Below are 25,257 nucleotides of genomic sequence, written 5' to 3'. Positions count from 1 at the left end.
AATGTTCAGGATGAATGAGAATCAATAAGAAGTACAATAAAAACTGTAGATAAGCAAAACAAAATATATGAAAAGAATATGCACATAGCAACCACAAGTTGCTATGTGCAGATTGCATAATCTGTTTATTATGTGACTAACAGCCTATCTGAAATGCAGGTTATGCAAATGTTCATGCACCATGCCTTTTATTTTCTCATAATATCAAAGACAATAGTTGCTTCAAAATAGCATTTAGTGTATAGGGAGAACAATTTCTATACATTTCCACAGTTTATTTAAAAATATTCCATATTTGCATTTATCTGTTTATATATTCATGTTAAAAAAAAAATAGTAAAAAATAAACTAACATATACACACCTTACTCTCTCTTTCTTTGATATATGTGTGTGTGTGTGTGTGTGTGTGTGTACATAAATATATCTATGCTGACATGTCTGTGTGGATGTGTGCATGGCTTTTGGGTGTATGTATGAGTGTGTATGTATGTGTGTGTGTGTATATATATATATATATATATATATATATATAATTCTTTTGGGAATTGTGATGTCAACAATATTTTTATGTTTATATATGAACTGAAACAACAGTACAATGTATCAAGCACTCACATTTTGTATTCAAACTCAAAAGAAAGGGAAAAAAACTAGAAAGAAAAAGAAAAATAATCAACAAAGTGGTCAAGTAATGAAGTAGAGAAAGTAAGGTTGTGTATACAGTGTGTTGATGTGTCTGTGTACCTCCTGCTTCCTTTTCATTCAGCATGCCTGACACAATTGGCTTTGTTCAACTTGCTGCTGCCTACAATACAGAAGCATGGCATAATCCCACCACCAAAGATAAACCAGTTTATTTTTGAGAGGAAGGGTTCTGTTTAAATACCCATAAAATGATTTAGTGCCAATAATGTCAGGTGTTAACAAGAACTTCATGATAAAATCCAAATCAACATTTGCTCTTGATTACTATATTCAGGTTGAAGTTCTCATATAGTTTTTAATAGTTACTTGAATTTTTTTTTCTTTCACAAAAGCAGTCACAACAGACATTGTTAGTTGATGTTTCTTCTAACAGGGAGTAGAATTTATTGTCAACTATAGAGTAATCTCTTCAAAAGTTCATTCTTATTTAATATCATTCCATGAGCCAGCATGAAAACTTCTACATGGTTTATGACTTGCTAGAATAGTAGTTAAATTTTCCTCAAATCGCTTCTGATGATCTATAAAATGTAAAGCAACATTGGTCCTAGGAATGAAATGCTTTTGACTATACAGATCTGTTCAATCAGAACTGATCTACAACTGAAAGACATGATGGTCATGTCTGGAACACCTTTGATCATGAGTTTTCTTAGTTAAAACAAAAACAAAAAAAAAAACTATTTTTCTTCTCAACCTTCAACAGTTCAAAGTAAATATTAACCATATTAAATTACTAGCGCATTGTTTAGTTTCAACATTATACTCTTGTGTATATTTGTAGATTTAACCTACATGTAAATACCTGGATAAAAATAGGGCTTTCATCTTGTTTTGGGAATTGTCAGTGACTGTGTACCCTCCTTATCTGTTCACAGAAACACTTTCTTTTACATTTAGCCAGGAGCAAAGGCAGTATCCATGACCCTTTACAGGGCCTCTGAGGTGAGAGAGAGAGAGAAGGGGAAATTACCCTCAAACCAAAGATGTGACCCAAGTGCTTGCAACAGAGTGGACTCTGCTAAAGGCATCCAAGGTGTCAGGTGGTGATGTTCAGCTGGGTGATTGATGGATTAAATCTACCAGCCATGTAGGCCATGGCAGGATTTGAACTCAGAGTGCAAAGAGTTGGAACAAATACTGCAAGGCATTCGGACTAACAATGTTACAGTTCTGCCAATTCAGTCACTTGGAATTGGTTACATTCATTATTGATCCCAAAAGGATGAAAGTCATAGCTGACAGGAAGAGTAGCCAGGTTTCTAGGCTGGGGCCACCCACCCCACCTCCTCCTCTGACCAAGTCATTAACAGAAAAACATAATAAAAATAAAAAATAAATAAATCAAAATACCTGGTAGTTGTCCCAAGCTGTTTCAGAAAAGGAGCCATTACTACCTGGGAAGTATTCCCCATCTGATGCATCTTCCATCGCAGTTCCATAAGCTCCTGTAAATATCACCAAGAACCAAAATTAATGCTGTGTAAGCTATTGGACAGTTGGCTTCTCATATAAAGAAAAACATAACAAGCATCACACATTAACAGACAATATTTGGCTTCTTCTCATCTACACCAAATCATAGAATTATTAAACTAAAAGCAATACATTTCTGATAAATCTAGTACCGCTTTTATCAAGAAGTGCTACGATGAAACAATTGAAGGTTCATGGCTAAATAACACAAATATTATTTAATTTTGATATTCTGTTTCCGGTATTATGTTATTTATTATGTTATTTAAATAGGTTAAATCCATTTCTTTAAAGAGATATAGGTGTTTGAAAAATAAGCATCACTTCCTCTTAATAGTTGAAGTGATTAGTGTTAAGTAAATGATTTTAGAATGTATAAGCATTTAGAAACTTCTGGTTTACACTAGCTATAAGAAACTCACAAACACACACACAAACACACAGATTTAAGCTATAAGCACAAGGTACAAGTGAGGTGTTTACATTTTAAAGGAATTCCAGGGAACTACAACAATCAAGAGACTGATTATTTAACCCCAAACAAACTTAGCAAGAAAAAAATTTCAAAGAGAAAGCCCCTCTTTGTTTGCAAGGAGAAAGAGGAAGAACAAATATATTGAGAAATTAAAATGGATAGGAAAGGCATTTTACTTCCAGTGCACATACAAAAAGAAAAGAATGCTTCTATGTATGTATGACAAGGACTGATGCATACTAGGTACAAAATACTCCCATCTGGTAAATAAAATTGGAAGATGGATGGGGAAGAGAGAGAGAGAGAGAGAGAGAGAGAGAGAGAGAGAGAGAGAGATGTCAATCAGATCCTGGAAAATTACATCTATCATAGGAAGTCACTATCTTTTTACTTAAATCTCACAGGTGAAATTAGATAGCCTACTACCCTCAGACACTTGCTGCCAATGTGGGAAAGCAATGACGATCATTATGAAGATACTTAAGTTGTAATGAGAAAAAGAAAAAGAAATTAAATTAGCTATTAATGACACCAGCAGTGTTTGTAACAAATAATTATAATTAGCACATCCAACTGAAAACAAATTATCAACATCACCACATCACTAAACACTGGGACATGAGATTTGGCTTGTACCATCATATTCTTAACAAAATCTATCAATTCAATTCCAAGTCTTCCTTTAACACATTAGCATTCAAATTATTCTGTCAAATGTTACTGTAAATAAATAATTATTTATATTCTTTTGAATCAATCATGCATTATCTCACTACATCAAGAAGTTGATGAAGCAATTATTTTAAGAATGACATTGTAGCATAAGTGTAAGAAGCTGGATCTAGCTGATTTGAACATAAAACATGGAGAATATTTAGGTTGGATATGGCCAGTTTAAATGCTAAAGGATTAAGTGAATTTAGGCTTCATTGAAGTAAAAACTTAGAGGTTTTAATGCTATATATAGATATGAGGTGTCAACAGTCCCAGATACCAAAAATAAAAATAATAATTTATAATTAGAAATATCAATTTGTCATCTTAGAGAAACCACCAGGTGTTTTCTATCACCAGCAATTTATATCAAACAAGCTTACCATATTTGGTATAAGCAGTGTTAAGAAGAACATTATGTATTTTTTTTGGTACATTGCTATAGAGGTGATGTGGCAACAATTAGCAATTAGGTGGATCTATCTAATACATAGGTTCTTAACCTTATGTAACTCAGTGTCCCTTTCACTGAATGGGGTTTTTAAAATGTCTCATTTCATGTTTTTTTCTTGGGAGGGAAGATATAGCTATTTGCATGAATATGTTAATTACTATAGAAGTTGAGTGCTTACATAACAGAGTTAGTGTACAACTAGTTATGTTGTACACTTTAGTGTACAACCAATTATGTTTCTGTACACTGATAATAAGGTCTAACTCATATTCTAATCCTGAAAAAATCATCATCATTATTTAGTGCCTGTATTCCATGTTGGCACGAGTTGGATGCTTTCACACAATCTGACAGGTCACAGGACTGTGTTGAGTTCCAGTATCTGTTTTGACATGGTTTCTATAGTCAGATGCCCTTCTTAATGCCAAGTACTTTACAGAAAGTACCGGGGTGCCTTTAATATGTCATCAGCATGAGTGTAGTCATCAAATAACTTGCAAGACATGACCCCTTGTTTGAGGGGAATTCAGGGAAGTAGTTTATGTTGAGAAGTAAGAGTATGCCAGAGGGTTAGGAACAGGTGTCTTGCGGTAGAGAAGATACATGGCTACCCCAGCTGGAAAAGAGGAGAAAATGATGATGGTGATGAGGTGTCAGGATGTACTCTCAAAGTACAAGAAGGTGAATGTGAAGGAGGGTGGTTAAATACTTAAATCCTAAAAAAAAACACAGCTCTTCTAAACACTTAATGCCTCCTATAGTGCTACCTTAACATAGGCTGGCCTCCTGTGAGCTCACAGGACTCCCCACACCAAGGGGGAGTTACCATCCAGATTAGAAAAACTGATCTACTACATCAAACCGTGAAAAATAGATGTCAAACAGAGTAATGATGATGAAGACTAAAGATAGAGATAAGAATTTCTTTCCCATATTTGTAATGTTGATGCAACCAGACAAAAATGCTTAAACCATACAATCATGTTTCATGTCAGTGTGAATAGGGCAGTTACTGAAAGTGTTACACCTGTTTGGCAGGCTTCAGTATACAACAATGACATGAAAAAGAAAATTATTAGACGAAAATGTTAAATGCTATGATGACTATGAAACCAAAACAATACTAACAACTAAAATAAAGGTGAAATGGAAACATTAAAATGAACCTACCAAATGTGAAATATACATCAGTGATATCTTTTGTTTCAGGCATTGTCGAAACACACAAAAGAAAGGACAATAATGGAATATAAAGCTAAATCAAGTCTTGTAATGCTACTTCTCTGAGAGCCAGGAAACAGTATTATTTATGAACGTAACAGTAGAGAAGATGACCAGTGAAATTTCCAACTAAATATGATATTAAACTGAGAAAGTGATAAAGGAGTAGTGCTAGTGGTTGCTATAGTAACAATGACAAGTAATCACCATTATCCTGTTGCAGAAGTTGAATGTTTCCAAATTATACAGGAAGAGTTGGAAAGCAAACACCATAGACAATAGCTGTTCTGTAATGTTGATACACTCCTCCCCTCTGAACATCAAAATTTGTCGCAATTAAATTTCATCAATGACCAGTTTTAATGACGTGTGTAAATCGTATGTTCGTATGATAGTATTTAACCAGGGATTTTTATGAGGAGGAAAAAATGAGGAGTGGTTTAAAAAGTGAACAGTGAATCTATTATTAACTAGACTTGTTGAAGTCACAAAGCAGATATGAATGGGATGCTAACATGCATATAGGAGTGGGATTATCATCATTACCATCACTGCCATCATTTTACGCCAGTTTCCCATACTGGCATGTATCAGATAGGTGGCATGAATTGAACACAGATACCTGTGTAATTTTGTTGGTAAAATAAATCCTGCACCAGAAGGATTGTTGTTGATGTTGTACAATGTAGCTCAATAGAGATGAAACAGACTTACGAACGCTAAATGAAACCAACAAAGTTCAGTTTTCTTAACTAGTCATCTCCTTTTCTTATTGATTTGAGTTCAGTTCACTAGTTTATGGATTTTAAGGGCTAAAATGTGACTCTAGCAAAATTCAAAATCAGATATGTTTTAAATATAAAAAAATATAAAAATACTATGTTGACTGTACAATCTCTACAAACCAGTTTCCCATCATCATCATCATTTAATGTTCGTTTTCTATGTTGGCATGGGTTGGATGGTTTGACAGGAACTGACCAGCTGGAGAACTACATGAGGCACCAATTGTCTGTTTTGATATGGTTTTAATGACTGAATGCTCTTCCTAATGTCAACCACTTTACAGAGCGTAATGGGCGAATATATCATGCTTCAGTTTTTTTTTTTAGACATGGCTTGGGGCTATACTGGCTGAAACCTATCAAAGTTATATCAGGAGTTCTATTTTTATTATCTAATACATCAGGAGTTCAAGAATTTGGGGGAGAATAGAGTTACCCTTTAGTCACCACTACTCTCAGATCCACTATGGTATGGGCTCTAGTTATGGGTCAAATAGCACAAGATGATTTTGTGGCTAAGGTGTGCAAAACTTGGAGGAAGGTTGACCTGAAGACATATGTTACACAGGCTCACTGGTGTGTAGGCATGTCCTGATGTCAAGTGAAACAATCTCTCTCACTAAGTATTAAATATGCCCTATTCTCATGGGTAAGTTTGAGAGAGCAGGAGATAGCAGAGTAAGTTATAAACAAGACCAGCAGAAGGCTACAGGAAACTACTGCGATACCTTTTGGAAGAAAATTCACATATCTTCAGACTTCAGCATAGAGGTCCATGATTGCTGATGCCTGCAGGCATGGCACTGGGATATATATATATATATATATATATATATATAAAGAGAGAGATGGGGGGCAGAATATTGTTTTACACAACAAAATGTGATGCCCTACTCTCAGCATTTACAGTATCATTTGGAGAAAGATTTGTTCTACTGCTATTTTACATAAATGACTTACATAGAACTAACCTAATTTTTCTTTAGAGGCCAAGCACAATCTATGAACAAAGAAACATAAATGATTCAAAGAGCAATACTTTTTAAGGTCAGCATCTAAGTATTGCAAGTTTCTATTTTACTGAACTATTCTAAGATTTAAAGAATAAATTATCTTTTGTTTAAGCTTATATGTTACTTATTTGAGTCTTTTGAAACAAATTCAAGCTACCTTCAGTCGTTCATCACCATGAATAATATATTTTAAGTCATAGTCTTATGAATATGTAGATAACAGAAATAAAGGAATTGCTCATGGTTAAGAAAACAAATGCAGAATAAATATGTAATTGAACGCCTGTGGATTTGAAGTTAGGACAATGAACGAGGCAACAGGGGAATGTCAGTTTGGGTTGCATAATTTATTTCTTTTTCTGGTAGCTATCAATTGTGGATTTGAATCTTGCCAAAGTAAATTTAGCCTTTTGTCAAACTTGAATTTCTAAATTAATTATGCTAACATAGTAAGAAGTACATGATTGAAATTGATACCCTATTAAGCTTAGTAATTCACTATTACCTCTAAGTTGTGTGAATACACATGCTTTGCAACCAGAACAACAAAGAAATAATGTGTGAGCAAAGGTTTAGTTACTTAATACAATGTAATAATTAATGTAGTGATTAATAATTATACTGCGTCTTGGGATTCTGGATTGTATAGAATGGCTGGATAGCAGACCTGCCCAACCTGTCCTAGTATGAAAAAAATTAACATTAATATGTTAACTATGATGATGATGATGAACATGCTTTCCTTCTATGTTACTATGTACTATACTTTACATTGACCACTGTACATCCCTAGCTAACTCATACAGTTTTACTATTACTACAAAAATAATAATTTTAACATAGGTTTCCTCCCGCCCCTAAGAACTTAATCCCGACTGATAGTCATATAAGATCAACAAAGTTGAAAGCTTTTCATACCAGCCTGCTAGAGACTGACTACCTCTGATTCTGTTTTTCAAATTAAGTTTAAATCTTCCCACCATAGTTTTATGAAAGAACTTCTTGTTAAAGTCATTCTAAAAGCCAACTTAATAATAAATTGTTTTTTTTTCTGTTAAATATCTTCATATTGTTAATTGATTTAACCCTTTTGTTAACATATTCCTGTTGAAGTACAGTGTTTATCTTTCAATTTATTTTGAAAATAATGACGAATACAGTAAAATAACTTTATTATTTAGCTGTTGTTTGGAACATAGATTAATGTGAAATTTTAACGAGAAGTTTAATTTTGAATATTTTAACCCTTTAGCCTTCAGATTTCTTTGTCAAATGTATTGCTTATTTATTCACATTGTTTTGAATTAATCAAAGATTAACTTGTAGCTTTAAGATTTCAATGGTGTGTTGGTATATTTTTAGAATGACATTGTCAGTTTGAACAAAAGATTTTGGAGAATATTTTAGCCAGATTAAATGCTAAAAGGTTAAAACAGAAGCAAAGGCAGTTTTGGACGGGTTAGTATCAAAACGATTAAAAGATAATTGAAATTTGTGGATGATGAATTTCATTATGAACATGGTCACAAAATGGTTAAAAACATTGCCTAACATACAAAGCTAGAATGAGGAGGGGATATTAATGTTTGGTGTTATTAAAACAATAGGATCAGAGAAACAGTAGATTTCTTTCGTAGCAGCCCCTTCTCCTCCTCATTCAACACCATTTGTAAAGAGTTTATGGGTAGCTGGTTGGCCAAATGTAGCATAATGTTGATAATTATTTTATTAAGCTCAACAAGTTATAAAGTCTCTAACAGGACACACCAAGCTAAAAACCTGTAAAGTAACTAAATAAATCCCCCTTCCTTACCATTTATGCCTACTTCTTATTGCCTTAGGATAAAAAATAATCCTGAGAGGGAGAGAAAATCCAGGAAATAACAGTGAACACTAGTATACAAATGAGGCAATGCAGAAGCCTTAAGAGGTTATTCAATCTGTTAGAATTAGCAGCCAAATCTCCCTTAAATGATACCTACCCATATTGAAAACTGTGGATCAGTTTGAATAACATATCATATATGCCAGTATGTAATACGATTGGGTGTACAAGATGACTCCCAGGATTTCCATTTAAAAAGTGGATTTTGAGCTATACTTGCTGTATAAGACTACCCCAAGTTTTTGTGGAAAATATCTTAAGCACTGAAGGTGCAAGGCTCATATGTAAAGGAGTTGGATGAGCTGTAGCTTCTCCAGTGGCCCTTGAAGCCTCTGCTTTTGTGTTTCAATAGCATTTTAACTAAGTTTCAATCAGTAAACTTCGTATGCAGCAATTCTGCAGTCTTGGTTGTTTAAAATTTATCCAGTCATTTTCAAAAAGTGGCCAAATATTGTAAATTACCTACTATAATACACATCAAATGGATCTGGTTGGTGTAAGCACTACTGTAATGACATCACTTAGGCGTTGGTTATTTTACAAGAACTAGCATGGTGTCAAGTATACCATAATAACACCATTTACCTGTATGAGAGAGCACTCTAACAAGGCAGTGTAAACAGAATGGACCCTGGGACCTGGATGAACAGGCTGATTGTTTACATTTTCTGTTTGTCAGTTGTTGCAGATGGCGACTGGTGTCTGTCTGCTAAGTTTGCTGTGCTGTTAATATAATTAATACAGCTTCTCAAACAGACATGTAAGTATCAGTAGAAAATACTGAGTTGTAGAACCATTGGAGCTATGATGTGAGTGTTTTATGGTGTTCTCCATCAGTATACTCTTTACTTTTTTACTGGTTTCAGTCATTTGACTGCGGCCATGCTGGAGCACCACCTTTAGTCGAGCAAATCGACCCCAGGACTTATTCTTTATAAGCCTAGTACTTATTCTATCGGTCTCTTTTTGCCGAACCACTAAGTTACGGGGACCTAAACACACCAGCATCGGTTGTCAAGCGATGTTGGGGGGACAAACACAGACACACACACACATATATATATGTATATACTTATATACGACAGGCTTTCAGTTTCCGTCTACCAAATCAACTCACAAGGCTTTGGTCGGCCCGAGGCTATAGTAGAAGACACTTGTCCAAAGTGCCACGCAGTGGGACTGAACTCGGAACCATGTGGTTGGTAAGCAAGCTACTTACCACACAGCCACTCCTGCGGCTGTGGTATGTGCAAGTATCAGTAGAAAATGTTGCACTGTAGAATCATAGGGTCTATGTGAGTCCTTCACACTGTTCTCCATTGACGTTGGTGCTATTCTAAACCACAGTAACTTAAGGTTCAGATTTTATATGGGGTATGTAAGACAACCTCTAGTTTTGGGGTGATTTTTTTGAAGTTCAACACTCCATCCTGTACGCTGATATATATGATAATCTGAGAAACACAATGCCTGAAAAGAGAATGGTGTGACCATTGCTCATAAGGCTGCAGAAATAGGGCTGACCTGGAGTTAATAACTGGAAGAACATTCAAATATAAAACAGATATTGCAACACCTAATATAAACATTTGCAAAGCCATTAAAACTAAAATAATTGATAAAAATAATATATAAGTAAAAATGAGAGTATAAACACTATTATTTTTCACTTAAATTTATAACTTTTTGTTTTAGCATTCTAGCATTGGCTTGAGGAATTGGTAACTTTTAATACTACTCCTGGCATGCTTATGCATTCTTTACCCTCTTTGGCTCTTTCATTGTTTACTTTTCTGTTTTGTGTTTTATCCTGGGCCACCAATGTTGTCTTTCTTCATTTGACTTATTGCTATTTCTATTACTTCTTTTACCCTTTTCCAAATGGTAAGGCACCCGAGCTCATTATTATTACAATTAAATTATAAATAGAAACATTGAAAATAACTTACCTCCACTTTCAGATTCTGTATCGCTTGTACCCGAACAAACGGTTGTGTTTTGTAGTTGGCGTGCAAGTTCTTTTGTCTCAGATTCGCTCTCAGAACGATAACTTTGTCTCAGTAAGCTTTCTTGAGATAAGCTGCTCAGAATTTGGCAGAGTTTTGGAAAGTCATTTTCAAGTTTACGTTTCACACCTGGATGAGACAGGGTGTCATCTGACGTTGCATGAAGGGATTTCAAAATATTTTCTTTCCTCTTTAATCTAGGAAATGTAGCAGATGCATAATCAAAGGATTGATTATTTTTAGTTGGAGTTGATACCTCCTGGGAACGTAACTGGTCAAGAGCGCTTTCAGATATGAAAAATGGTTTCAAGTCAAGACCATTGCTTTGTTCATAAAGCTCAATAACACTCCAAGGCCTCTCTTTATTTCGTCTTCCCTCTCTTTGAATAGGGAGCGATGAATGCTCTGCTACTTTGGCAGAATCTACTTTATCATTACAAAGAGATTGTGGATGCATGGCCCGTTCATATAGGATATGCTGGCTGTCTTCACTGGCAGTAGAAAACTCATCTGAGCCATCACTGTCTCCACTTTCTTCTCCACTTGCATCACAAGAACTTTCAACAGCATTTTCTGCATCTCCGCCAGACCAAGAAGAGCAGCTGGAGAAAGCAGGTTTGTGGCCTTTTTTTATCTTTCTTTTAGATTTTTGTGAGGAGCTGCAACTCTCTGATGCTGTTGTTGTGGTCGCTATAGACATGTCTGGGGACTTGTCAGTCCCTGAGTCAGATGTTGTTGATAACTCTTTCCCTGATGATTGTTCCATGCTGTTTTTCTCTGGAGTGAAACATATTTTATCAGCTGTAGAAGTGATTGTTTCAATCTGTAAAGGTTTATCAATATTTTCACTAAAGTTACAACTTGGAGTCTGTATATTATTGTTGCTAATATCAGCAATAACACCAGAATCAGTGGTCTTGTTGAAACTGTAGTTGGAAAATTTTGGTATATTATCATCATGGGTCGAATCTGTAGACCAATCAGTGTCAAGAGTGACCATTTGATAAAAATGCTGATTTGAAGAGTTAATATTTCCAACTTTGGACGGATTTTTAATACTGTAGAACTTTTGAGTCTGTAGTGGAGAGTTTGAAAGTATATTCTTGCCAACATTGTTATGGTCTTCCAGTTTTTTGAATGGGTTAGTATTGTCTTGATAAAGTTGTGCTTTTTCCAAAAATATATTTTCTCTGTTCATGCTCAAAATATAGTCATCATGTTTGCCATAGACCAAGCCATTTGTCTGTTTTTCACTGAATCGACTCACCGAGTTGTTTTCATTAGGTTTTCCAGGCATGCTTTTTTCTGTTGCTTTATCAAGCTTTGTATGCAATTTGTTGTCAGATTCGTCACATTGGTCACTTAAACTACTACCACCTACATCATGAACATGTTCCTCACTGGATTCATAATGTGTTTTAGAGGACAGGTTTCCTGGCCTAAGAGGAGTTTGGCCCCAGAATTTAATGGGAGAAAAGGCTGATAACTGATTGGTATTTTCCAGTTTCTGAAAAACAGAAATAACAAATAAATATAAATCATATATGCACATTTGAATTTACAAATAAGTACTCAACACAGAAATAGAGAGCAATTATTTATTTGTTGTAGTGCTGAGATTATTTTCTACTACTATTTCAGAGTAATCTATAGTATAAAGTAGAATTATCTCATATATCAAAATAAATATACACTAATTCCTAAATTATTCCTCTGGTCATGGCTTCATGCTTTCAATAGAGATGTAGATATAAATATACACACCAGTACAAGAGGGCCATTAGTTTTATATAAGCTGGTGTTGACACAATGTATGGTGACATGGTGAGTATATATAATTTATCTACACATCTATAAAAACATGTATCCACACCCTGAGAAAATATCATAGAATATATATGTATGCATGAGTATATGTATATATATGTGTGTGTTGCTTTATTTTTCATGTCATTTCATTCAAGTCATTATACCCACAGATATATGTAACATTAAGTAAACAAACAAATAAAACAGGATAAATGGAACATGGAATAATTTTAAAAAAAACATTTTGAAGTTACACAACAAAATATACATTCAAACCCAATTTCTATAATTATTATACTAGTACTCCATTAAAACTTAATCTACACTACCTGATATTGAGTACACAGTAAATAGCTTATGATGTAAAAAAAAAAAAAAAAAAAAAAAAAAAAAAAAAGCTGCTTTATAGATGAGTTCTCATTTGATACATCAGTTGAGCAGGTACTGTGAAACCAAATCTAAATAATAATAATAATGATGATGATGATAATAACAACCAACAAATGGTTGAAGGAGATTGAAAATGAACGTCCTGTAGAGCTTTTACAGAAGGTTTTCCTCTTAGGAAAAAGAAAGGATCTATTTTAAAACGGGGGCGCCAGTATTTTCTTAACGAAACACTTTGAAACTTGGGACACTGGTAGAATGTGTCATATAAAACATCTTTTACTCTTAGTCTTCTTAACAAAAAGGAATTCGCAAGTTATTCCATGTTAAAGTTGTCGTATTTCTGTAATTTCAACCAATCACTGACGTCTATTCAGCTCAATAGAGTTACTGCTGGGCAGTCATAAAAATGTTATTCCCTGTGACATATTTCATCCGGTTTAATCGTAATTTATACGCATATATTGTTTATATAATAAATTACGCTGTGAGTATCTATGTGTGTAACAATTTTAGAGTTCGGATTCTAGAGTTAGGGTTAGGGTTACGGTTAACAGTCTAGTTAGGGTTAGGGTTAGGGGATTAATACGATATACACCGTTATAGCGCTAACTGTTTTCAACTGAATAGACGTCAGTGATTAGTAGAAATTATCGAAATAAGACAATTTTTTACATGAAATAAATTCGAATACAAAAATATTTTTCTGTTCTATAACACAAAATAGATAAGTATACGAAGTTTGAAAGTCTTTCCCTACCAAAAACACTACATAAAACATAAATGAAAACTGGCGCCCCCGTTTTAAAATAGATCCAAAAGAAATACCATCAGAAGGGTTTTGAGCACTTAATGTAGGTATGACTGGAATACCTCTGAGCACAGGTCTGTTTGATCAGGAAACACTCAGAAGCTAAACGAGTTTACCTGATAAAACTGTTACACTATATTAATCCTTCCATTAACATATTTCTACAGAAGTACACTACCCATGCTTCAATTAATTTTTTTAAATAATGAAGAATTTAGTAAAATAATTCATGATACAAAACTTCCTGTTCTAGATTAAAACTTAGCAAAATTTCATGTTAATTTATGTTCCAAATACTAGCTTTAACAAAGACGTATTTTTATAAATTATTTTAAAAATTAATTGACACAAAGGCAGTATATTTCAGCAGAAATGTGATTATGAAAGGGTTAAAACAGGAATATTGTACAATAGAACCAATGGGCAGTCTCAGGTATGTTGATATCAAAAGAGTTAAACATATCAACAGTGTCTAAAAGTTACAGGTAATAATTATTTTAAAAAATGAACTATCTACTTTCTGGAATGTGATAGTGAAAACTATATCAAGATTGATAATGATATCTTATAGTGGTAATGAAAAAGATAGGACTTGGCTGAATACCTCTGAGTTTAGAAATAGAGATGTGTCTTATGTCAAGTGCATTATAAATAGCTACTATAATTTGTAGAAGGTGAAATAGTAGTTTGAAATAAAACAGTGGTATAATAACATCGAAATAAAGGAGAATATCTTTATGCATATTGGCAAATGAAATGCAGAGTCAAATATTCTGCTCTACATCTTCCACAACCTTTTAAGAATAAGTTGTGAAAGATGTATACAATAAACATACAAATATAAATATAATACTGACCAAGAGAGGTTTGATTTAATGTTGGAGTTCTGAAGAGACACGCACACACAGCTAACCATGTACACAGCACACACACACAGAAATGTATGTACACACACACACACAGTATTTATTATGAAATTAATCAACATAAATATTAGTTTCAGCCGGAAGAGGAACTGGAGGAGGGCAGATAATAAGAAACTAAACACAAAGAAAATAAAAGCATATAACTGAAACAAAGTGAGTGAAACAGCAATCTATTTTAGCCAAACTAATTATAGTTTGCTATATTAGTCATAGCCAGTAAAATAATCAAGATGTAACAACACTGTGTACACACAACAGTTTATGGTCATTCCAGTTCAATGACAAACAATGCATGAAATATATCACCTGAATTCTTAATTTTTCAAAAACTACAAAGAAATATTTATCTTACATTTTGTCCTTTTTGAGACTACATTACTTACAAATAGACTGTGTCCATGTTATAATTAATTTTCAATCTAATCAGGATCTATGAAGCTTTTGATAATATAACTGCTAAAACCTATTAGTACAATGCCTGTTTTTTTTTTCCATTACAGGTGCTTATATGCCCTAATATTACACTATTTTCTATAGTCAACATGAAGGCTTATAATTCTATATACAAAATTTATCTATGTATTATGGCTGATGTTGAGCAACACCATATTGTTTATCGCATGAGATTTTGATCAAGATTTTAATATAATCCTGTAGTATTCAGATTTCTGTCAAACGTAATACTTATTTATTAACATTCTTTTGAATTAATCATGCAATTTCTTGTAGCTTTGATATTTCAGTGATGTGATTGTCTATTTTAACAATGACGTTGTAGGGTAGGTGAGAGAAAGCCCAGATCTAGTCAGTTTGAACATAAAACAGGTCGAATATTTTGGTCAGATATGGGGTTAAATATGAATGCCCTCATACAAATACTTCCAGATGGTAATAATAATGATTTCTGACATAATAGGCACAAAGCCAGAAATTTGAGGTAAGGATTGTATCAACCTTGGAAAAATGAAAGGCAGAGTTGAACTTGGCAAGATTTGAACCCAGAATGTAAAGAGCTGGAACAAATACTACAACACATTTTGTATAATGCTCTAGTGTGACTAAATCTGCTGCATACATTTCTTCTGCTTCACATCAGAACACTTTATTCTACCTTGTGTCAACATGACTTAACTATCAGCAATAGAGGTACCAGATCACCTGGGAATGTTACTTATGGTAAGGAAACCAAAGAAATGGTGAACATCTACATAATCATAGAAATGGCGACCAAATCTCCTTTGAATTACACCCTGGGAAAAAGACATGCATTAAAGAATGTAGCACTGAATACATTATACATTAAACAAACATGTGCTGATCACAGCCTTTGATTATAGTTCTTCTCAATGTGGACAAACCTGGAGCTAAACAACTGCATGTGATAGAATGATTCCAGGTGGAAATTATTTTTCATGCATGAAACAGAGCAAAGCACTAACTCTTAAAAACCTCCCTGGGGCTTAGTGAATCATACATTACAACATTACAACAATTGCTCAGAAGTGTCAAATAATATCATCCTGTTTAACCTGTTACTGGGGTGGGGGCACTGCCTCCACCACCAGGCTTTTGGTTGTCTTTAGCAGGATCCACCCAGTACCAACCACAAGGTCCAGTCATGTTGCAGTGTGATGATTAATCTGCCTCAATGATGCTCAGAGTTAGGCCAGCAAAGTGCAAGCTCCTGATAGGGGCTTCCATGCATGACAGGTCAAATGAATGAGGCCAGATTAATATAGACCACCACTTCCCAGAGACAAAAATAGGTACAACTAGGGCCAACACCCCTAACTAGAAAAAAAAAAAAAAAGGCCAAGTTAGAGAAGCATCAATGACAATTTAAAACCATCAAAACCTGGGAGAGGAAGGCATTCCTTCAGGGAAACACATGGCAAAATACTGAGAGTGAAAAAACGTAGGGATCCAACTGGAGAGGAGCAGAAATGACAGCCCTGAGACAGAACAGTGGAGAAAAGTCATCAAGACCTATTCTCTACAGAAAATGAGGGGCTTAAGTAGATAAGTCCCCTATACCAGCTTTAGGACCAGGTCTCTGGTCTGAGGACAACCTCCTCCCTCCTGCTTGTCTTGGAAGCCTTGAAATGGGTCATGGACTCTACTGTGTCCACTATGAGTCATTAAAAAAAAAAAAACCAACCCAATCTTTTTTAATGTCAACATTTGTACATGTGTGATATTTGTCTTTTGTTTTTAATTAAACATGGTCCTCAATAGACCAACTGACCCACTTTAAAAAAAGATATATGTAAAATATATACAATAGTATTAGTAGTAGTAGTAGTAATGATGGTTTGTATTTACGTTGTAGTTGCTGTTGCCACTAGAGTTATTTATTTTTAAAGCACTTTCTTTGCACTAGTTGGCATGACTTCTGTTAATGCAAGACAATACCAATTACTTGCTAGTAGCACAGTGTCAATGTTAGCAGTTACAAACTGCGGAAGTCAATAATGTGACAAATTGAATAAATATTATAAGTAACGAGGGCAAAATTGCTAAATGACTTTATAAATGATCTATTGATCTAAAGGTTCCAAGTTCAAAATTCATATTATTTTTAGTTAGCTTTTTTTTTTTTGTTTTTGGTGCTCTTTGCAAAAGATATACCTGTTAAAAATATTTATTGCAAAGATAAGAATCTAGTGCATTTTAAGTCTCAATCTATGCAACAAGAGTTACCTGAAAATATATCAAATTTAGAGCCCTGTCCAGAGACATAATGGTATATCTATCAATAGATGAGAATGTAAAATCTACAAAAGTGACTATAAAGTCCTTATGCATTCCGACTTAACTTTTCTAAAGTTCATGGAAATATTATTCTTTTATTTAACCAAGCAATTATTTTAAAATGTAGCCACCACAATATACATTAAAATCATCAGCACAAGCCAATGCATGATCCTCTATGTGGTCGCCTGGTTTACTAGAAATAGCAGCTATATTACCCTTGAATCATTTCTTACTGTCTTGAGACAGGAGGAACCCACAGGATAACATTCTATGTATAAAAACAAAATGGATAGTCATGGCTGTAATAATTTTGATCTTAAGTCTGTTCAATCAGAGTACTGATTTTCTATGGAAATCTGGAGAAAGATGATGCAAATCAGTGTTGTGTTTCTTAGATACAATAACTATCAAATTAATATTTACTATCAATATAGTTAGCTTGGGATCACCAACAGATTATTAACTAGATATAGGAACACATATACACATACAGATACATGAATATCTGTATATCAGCTCTTAAATGAAGTGTATACAAAATGCAATGAACACTCTCCTGAAGGGTATGAGAAAAATTTTGTATCACAGATTGGATGGGTGGGGAAAGACAAATAAAGGCCCTTAAGCAAACTGTCCAATGAAACAAAAGAAACAGCAACAATAACAAAACAGCAATAAAACAAATACAAAGTAACCTGTATAGAAAGGAAAAAAAAATGTCCATTGAAACCCATCCTATATTGATTTTTTTGATTGATTAGTTGATTGCATATGTATGTGTATTTATTGTGAGCGTTGATGTGCATCAACATATGCACACATTAAAACTGCATGTATACTAAGGAAGGCCTAAGTGTATCCATTGGAACAGTTTTTATCTTTTATCTGTATATAAACCAGAAAGAGTCCACAGAGATGGAGAATCCAGATAACGATTTGCACTTGATAACCGAAGAAAGACTGTTATGAAAATAAACGAAACAAGACAAAAACCCCACAAATACACACACAGTTCTGCAAAGACAAGTCCATAAATGATGGGCAGGAAAAAGAATTCGGTCATCAACAATCATTTAAGGATGTATGCCACTGAACTTGATAATTACTAATGTCGACTAACCATTTTATTAGTTACTTAGCATACAAAGCAAGTCCTATAGTTTCTCAGAGTGGTAATAATGGAGGAGGAAGAAGAAAAAGGAGATAGGGTGGGTATTTATTAGCTTCTTATTTCTATTATCCACACATCAGCTCCCATTGTGGATTCAAAGACTTGCTATGGCTATGTGGTCAAGAAGTTCACTTCCCAACCATGTGGTTTCAGGTTCAGTCCCACTGCGTGGTACCTTGGGCAAGTATCTTTTACTATAGTCCCAGGCTGACCAAAGCTTTAGGAGTGAATTTGGCAGATAGAAAATGTGTGGAAGCTTGTTGTGCAAATGTGCATGTGTCTTTGTATTTGGGTTTGTCCCTCACCCACCGCTTGACAACCAGTATTGGTTTGTTTACATCCTTGTAACTTAGCAGTTTGGCCAAAGAAAACAGTAGAATAAGTACTAAGCTTAAATGAGGGTAAAAACCCCCTCTGGTTATGAATGACCATGGGATTGCACCTAGAAAGTTCCCCTCTGAGGCACAAGTCCAGGCAAGGTTGTTTATGGAAGACCAGCAGTTGCCCATGCATACCAGTCTCCCTTCTACACACCACTGATGTTATCCAAGGGAAAGGCTGGCACCAGTGATGTCACAACATATTTCTACAGCTGTGTGAACTGGAGCAACATGGAAAAAAGTGTTTTGCTCAAGAATACAACACACAGCCTGCTCCAAGAAGGCTTAACAAAATAATGGGGACATTTAGTTCAACTAAGCCTTCAAAGGTGGAGCTTCAGCATAATTGCAGTCCAATGATTGAAAAGAGTAAAAGATAATAGAAAAGTGTGTGGTTGAATATAATGGACTTGCACTTCATCAGACAAGTATTAAGTCATACTTCTTTGTATTGTGCCAAAAAGAAGATATTTTGTCTGAATGCTAAAGGGTTTTAAGGGCCAAACTTAAAAACAAGTACAGGGGTTGATCTAGCTGGTGCCTTAACATGGATGCAGTCCAATGACTGAAACAAAAGAAAAAAAAAGTGTGTGTGTGTGTGTGTGTATGTATAAGATGGTTGGTGTTAGGAAGAGCATCCAGCTGTAAAAACCATGCCAAAACAGACAGTGAAGCCTGATGCTATCTCCTACCTAGCCAGCTCCTATCAAACCATTCACCTCATGCCAGCATGGAAACCGGACAATAGATGATAATGATGGTGGTATGAGAGAGAGAGAGAGAGAGAAAGAGAGAGAGAGCATGAATAAAAATTATTTTGCGTACATGTTTGTTTAAATTATGAACATTTTGAAATGAAGTTGCAAGTGGGTGTGAATAATCTACAGTTAAATTTTAAATTTAATTTTCCAACAGGGGAATATGAAAGCCAATGAAATGTTGCCTAACAGTTAAAATGCTCACTCATGTGTGCACACACGTACACATGCATGAACAAGCACATAGATAAGACTTTAACGACACTTTAGTTAACAAAGACAAGGTTGTGGGGGGATGGTGGAGAAACTAACATTACCATAAATGAAAAATGAAAAAGAAATTTGAAAGAATGAAAAAGAAAAAAACAACACCCATCCCTTGCCTAGTATTATTTGGTAGATTTTTTTATACTCTTTCCTCAACACATGAAAGTAAATGCAAATAAATAACTTCATAATATAGTTGAATATCCAGTAAAAGAAATACTAAATAGATTTTTTTGAAAACCTCTTCAGCATTTTTGAAGAATAGCAAGAGTGGCTGTGTGGTAAGTAGCTTGCTTAGCAACCACATGGTTCCGGGTTCATTCCCACTGCGTGACACCTTGGGCAAGTGTCTTCTACTATGGCCTCGGGCCGACCAAAGCCTTGTGAGTGGATTTGGTAGATGGTAACTGAAAGAAGCCCGTCGTATATATGTATATATGTGTTTGTGTGTCGTATTTGTCCCCCCAACATCGCTTGACAACTGATAGAATAAGTACTAGGCATCCAAAGAATAAGTCCTGGGTCGATTTGCTCGACTAAAGGCAGTGCTCCAGCATGGCCGCAGTCAGATGACTGAAACAAGTAAAAGAGTAGACAAATAAGTGTGGATAAGACTGTATGGTTTTTAATTTAATCTCACCATTCAGCACATATGGGCAATTGTCTTCTACTACATATATATATAAGGAAGACTCAGAATTGGTAATAGTTTATGAGTGAAATTTGGTAGCCAGAAACTGAGCAGAAGTTTTATACATATATATATATATATATATATATATATATATATATATATATATATATATATATATATATATGTATATATCATCAAAAGCTTCTGCAGTTCCATATGGTTGCATCTTAGTTTCTTTTTTTTGTCCTTCTGTTTTTTCTCTCCTTGTTTGTCCTTTCAGAAAAAGAGTAAATACTCAAAACTTAGTAATTTATTTCATTTTTTTTGTTTTCATCATCTGCTGAGCATCTACCTAATACACTGTTTTTTTGTTGTTGTTTACCTCATCAATGTGTTATATAATGTTGCACCTATACAAGTGTTAATGTTAAACTTTTCAAATTATAAAAAGCAACAAACATTTACTGAAGAAAGAATAATACTTTCAGTAGAGTCAAATTTATCACATATGTATATATTAGGTTAATTGAAACTTCATGTTGTGTGTGTGTGCGCGCGTGCGTGCGTGCATGCACACATATTATATTACAGTCCTCTGGACCATAATAGAAGAGTTTAAGACTGGTTGTTCCTTGTGACTCATGTTTACCAAAGATGTACTCCTCATAGCTGAAACTATCAAACATTTACAAAATAAATTTCATATTTGGAAGCAAACCATAGAATTAAGGGGCAAAGACAAAAGCAGGAAAAAAGGCAGGACCTTATTGAAGTTGAGGAAATGGCCACATTGGGATGCAGAAAAGGAGTACCAAATTGAAATAAGCACTAGAGTTGATATGATCAACTAAAAATCTTTGAAGATGGTACTACAACAACAACTAAAATCAATAATGGATAAAATAAAATTTAAAAAAATGATCCATGTCATGTAATAAATGAGTAAAATTGTTTTACTAGGTTTCTCTATCTGAGTTATATTTAATATTCAAGATAAAGAGTGTGCGATGCAAAGGAAAATCTTGATTGTATATTAATAAAAAAAAAAATTCTAAATAATTTATTAAAACAAAAACAGTGATGGCAAAAGTTTCCTCTTACCTAGCAATTAGCTCTTGGGTTTGCCTCAACAGAACAGAGCAAATTACTACTACACATTCAGTTAGTCTCACTACGAGGCACACTTTAGCTTAACGGAACACCAACCACCATTATCTTTTTCTGCAAGGTCACGTACATTAGTAATACTATTTACACAGCACATGACTATTTTAATTGACTTGTGTAAACATGACTGCATGCATATATTTTTTAAACATTTTTATTCAAACCCTTTTTATTAATGCGGTATACTGAAATATTGCCTAAGCATGAATTACGATTCAAGCATGTTATTTTTCTTTGTATGCATTTCTGCTCAGTTTTAATATACCTTCACAATCATTGTAAAAGTATCTGCTGTTTAACTACTTTTAATATTGTATTTTTTTAGACTGAGTATAGCCTATTTCCTGGAGCGTGAGGGCTGTGGTGTTGTTTTAATCTTTTATTGCGATTACAAGTGGCCAAAATGGGGTTTCTCTGAAGGAAATGTGGAGTAACGTTACTAGTCAGAATGCATAGCTCAGAGAACAGGAAGTCTCTCCAGGTCAAACCACCACTTCTCTGCACTGCATCGAGATACCACATCCCTGGTACTATGGAAGTATGTGATTAGAATGTCTAAGGAAAGGATCACAAGATAGGATTCTTCAAACTGAGCCAATCAGCAGGAGACCTAGGGATAGATTAAGAATGAGACTGGTTGACCATGTTTGGGAAGGACCCTACGGAGGAGATACCTGAGGATTTTATCCCCACAACCCTTCTCGGAATAATGGACAAAGAAGATGGATGGATGGGAGGTAATACCCATGACACTTTACTACAGAGACTCCAAAACTGGTTGGGAAGGAACCGATTATCCTCAAACTAAAGACCTAACTTAAATGTTTGCAACAGGCTGGTTTTTATTAAAGGCACTGCCAGTTGGAGGTGTTAAACGGAGTGACTGATTAATTCTACCACCCAAGTAAGCCAAGGCAAGATTTGAACTTGAAATGCAAAGAACTGGAACAAATACTGCAAGGTATCCAAGTCCGATTTCTTTTACAGTTCCACCCATCTGACACCCTGGATTATTACTTTTTGTACTAACCACACAAAAGAACAACAAGCAAAGTTGATCTTGGCAGCATTAAAACTCTGGGTATCAGTGAATTAGCAAAATCCTTAGAGTAATAGATGAAACGAATGTCTTGTAGTATGTCCTGTGTTATAGAAAATAAAGAACCTTTGAGACATACGTATTAATGTAACTGATATATATCAACACACACATATATATATTTATTCTTTTACACATCTTTAAAGGACATACCTTTATCACATAAAAAAAAAAAATATATATGTATATGTTTTTAATATCTGCCCAATTTTTTTAATCCTGTTTTTCTCTCCTCTTATATATAATATATACGTAATATGCTGTCATCTCTGTGAGTCTTCAATTTTCTACAGGCCTTTGAGTTTACGTGTGTTGTATTCTAGCTATGTAATCTGTTTAATTGCTGTGAAGTTGACAAATTACCCTTGTGGCTCATAATATAAAAGCTGAGTTTACCAGAACTACCAGAAGACATAACTAAGGAGTTTTGCAGAAATAATTTTCTTAGAACTGACATAAAAAAAAAAAAGACACTACAATACTCTGTTAAATGCTTGGCATTAGAAAGTGTGTTCTGTTTCACAAGCGGTTTCCTTTTTTTCTTTTCTTTACCTTTTAGCCAAGAGGGAAGGCAATAGCATGACTTTCACAGGTCCTTCAAGTTAGAGGGAAGAAGAAAGGTTCCTCAGCTAGGAGACCTGGTCCAAATGCTTGAGGTAATTTTTAACACACACACACACACACACACAATATCATCATCATTTAACCCTTTAGGGTTCTGATTACTCTGTCAAAAGTAATGCTTATTTATCCACATTGTTTTGAATTAATCATGCATTATCTTTTAGTTTTGTTATTTTGACTAAGTAGTTGCTAAGTTTTAGAATGATATTGTAAGGTTGGTGTGAGAGGCAAGATCTGATCAGTTGGAGCATAAAACAGGTAGAGTATTTTTTTTGGCTGGATATGGTCGGTTCAAATGCTAAAGGGTTCATGTCTGTTTTTGAAGCTAGCATGGTTTAAATAGTTTCACAGGAGCTGGCAAGCCAGAGAACTGCACCAGGCTCAACTGTCTGCTTTGACATGATTTCAACAGTTGGATGCTCTTCCTAATATCAGCTATTTCACAGTGTACTAGGTGCTTTTTACATGACACCATCAGCCATGGGGGCCACCAAGTAACTTACAGAATAAAGACCCCCACAAATGGGAATAGTAGTAGCATTGAGGGAAGTGGCTTTGTGCTAGATGAGAGGTTAAAGTAGAGGAGATACTTGGCTACTTAGTTGGAAAAGACAGGAGTAGAAAAGGAGAGATAGTGTTAGAGATAAAGACATACACACACTTATATAATGTTTGTTTTTAGGAAAGTGAATAGTATGTAGTATGGCTGCAGCCAAGCTATAATCCCACCCTATCAGTAATGAAAGCAAAAAGGATGAGAGAATTCCTAAGATAGAGCTATCTTGAGATAAAGTTACTTTCAGTAGTGTGATTGCCAAACAAACAAACACAAGAAACCACCAGGCACACCTATCCAATAACAAAAACAAATCTAGCACAAAAAAAAAAAAAAAAAAAAAATGAAAGAAATTTGTTGAAATGAAAGATTCATATTTGGCAATGCGTTAACTGTAATTAAGTTGAATATTCTCATTGCTGACTATATGGGAACTTAATTCTTATCACAAGACTGATTAGTTTGAAATAGTAGATTACTAATTGTCCTCCACCTGAGAGAAGTACATCAAAGCTGGACCGATAAAGCACTTGATATGGATTGCTGGGGGGTGGGGACATGACAAATCAAAATGTTATCAACATGATTAACCTATGTTGACTATTTATAGCTGTTGGTCTGTCTGCAATGGGCTCACTGGATCACTTACTGCAAGCTTAAAAGTGATTCTAATCCCATATGCTGACATTCCATATTGATAAATAACTGGTACAAATAAACTTTATTTAACCCTATTTGTTACCATATTTTATTTTTGGTTAAAATACATTGACTCTCAGTTAATTTTGCAAATAATGAAAAATTTGTTGAAATAACTATCGTTGAGCCGATGTTTGGAACATAATTTGACACAAGATTTTGATGGAAGGATTTTAGATCACTTTCAAATGAGAAGCATGTATCATAAAACCCAGGGTCAGTCACGTGTGGTTGTATTAAGAATAAAAAGATGAAAGAAAAATTTTTTTTAATTTAATTTTCTAAACTACGAAAACAAGTTATTTATGAAAAAAGTAAATATATATAAATATATACAAGGTGTCCACAAAGTCTGGGTACACGGGGATTAACACATACTTTACAAAATTATTATTTCTTATATTTAATTGTTTATGTTATGATTTTATTTACTCCATGTACCCAGACCTTGTGGACACCCTGTATGTATGTATGTATAT

At 34.4% G+C, this 25,257-nt stretch overlaps 1 protein-coding gene across 2 annotated transcripts in view; it reads right to left on the bottom strand.

Annotated features, from left to right (window-relative positions):
• LOC106877836 (uncharacterized) overlaps window positions 1-25,257 on the bottom strand; it is a 206,101-nt gene that overhangs the window by 23,265 nt on the left and 157,579 nt on the right. For both annotated transcript variants that reach the window (XM_014926867.2, XM_014926868.2), the window contains exons 7-8: window positions 10,680-12,243; window positions 2,061-2,155 (exon numbers count right to left, since the gene is read on the bottom strand). In XM_014926867.2, coding sequence (XP_014782353.1) covers window positions 2,061-2,155; window positions 10,680-12,243 — 1,659 coding nt within the window. The remainder of the gene's footprint in view (window positions 1-2,060; window positions 2,156-10,679; window positions 12,244-25,257) is intronic.

The sequence above is a fragment of the Octopus bimaculoides genome, chromosome 3 (assembly GCF_001194135.2).
Source record: "Octopus bimaculoides isolate UCB-OBI-ISO-001 chromosome 3, ASM119413v2, whole genome shotgun sequence".
In the NCBI taxonomy this organism is placed as follows: domain Eukaryota; kingdom Metazoa; phylum Mollusca; class Cephalopoda; order Octopoda; family Octopodidae; genus Octopus; species Octopus bimaculoides.
Note: the sequence above shows the minus strand (reverse complement) of the source record. Positions and strands in the feature narration are given on the sequence as shown.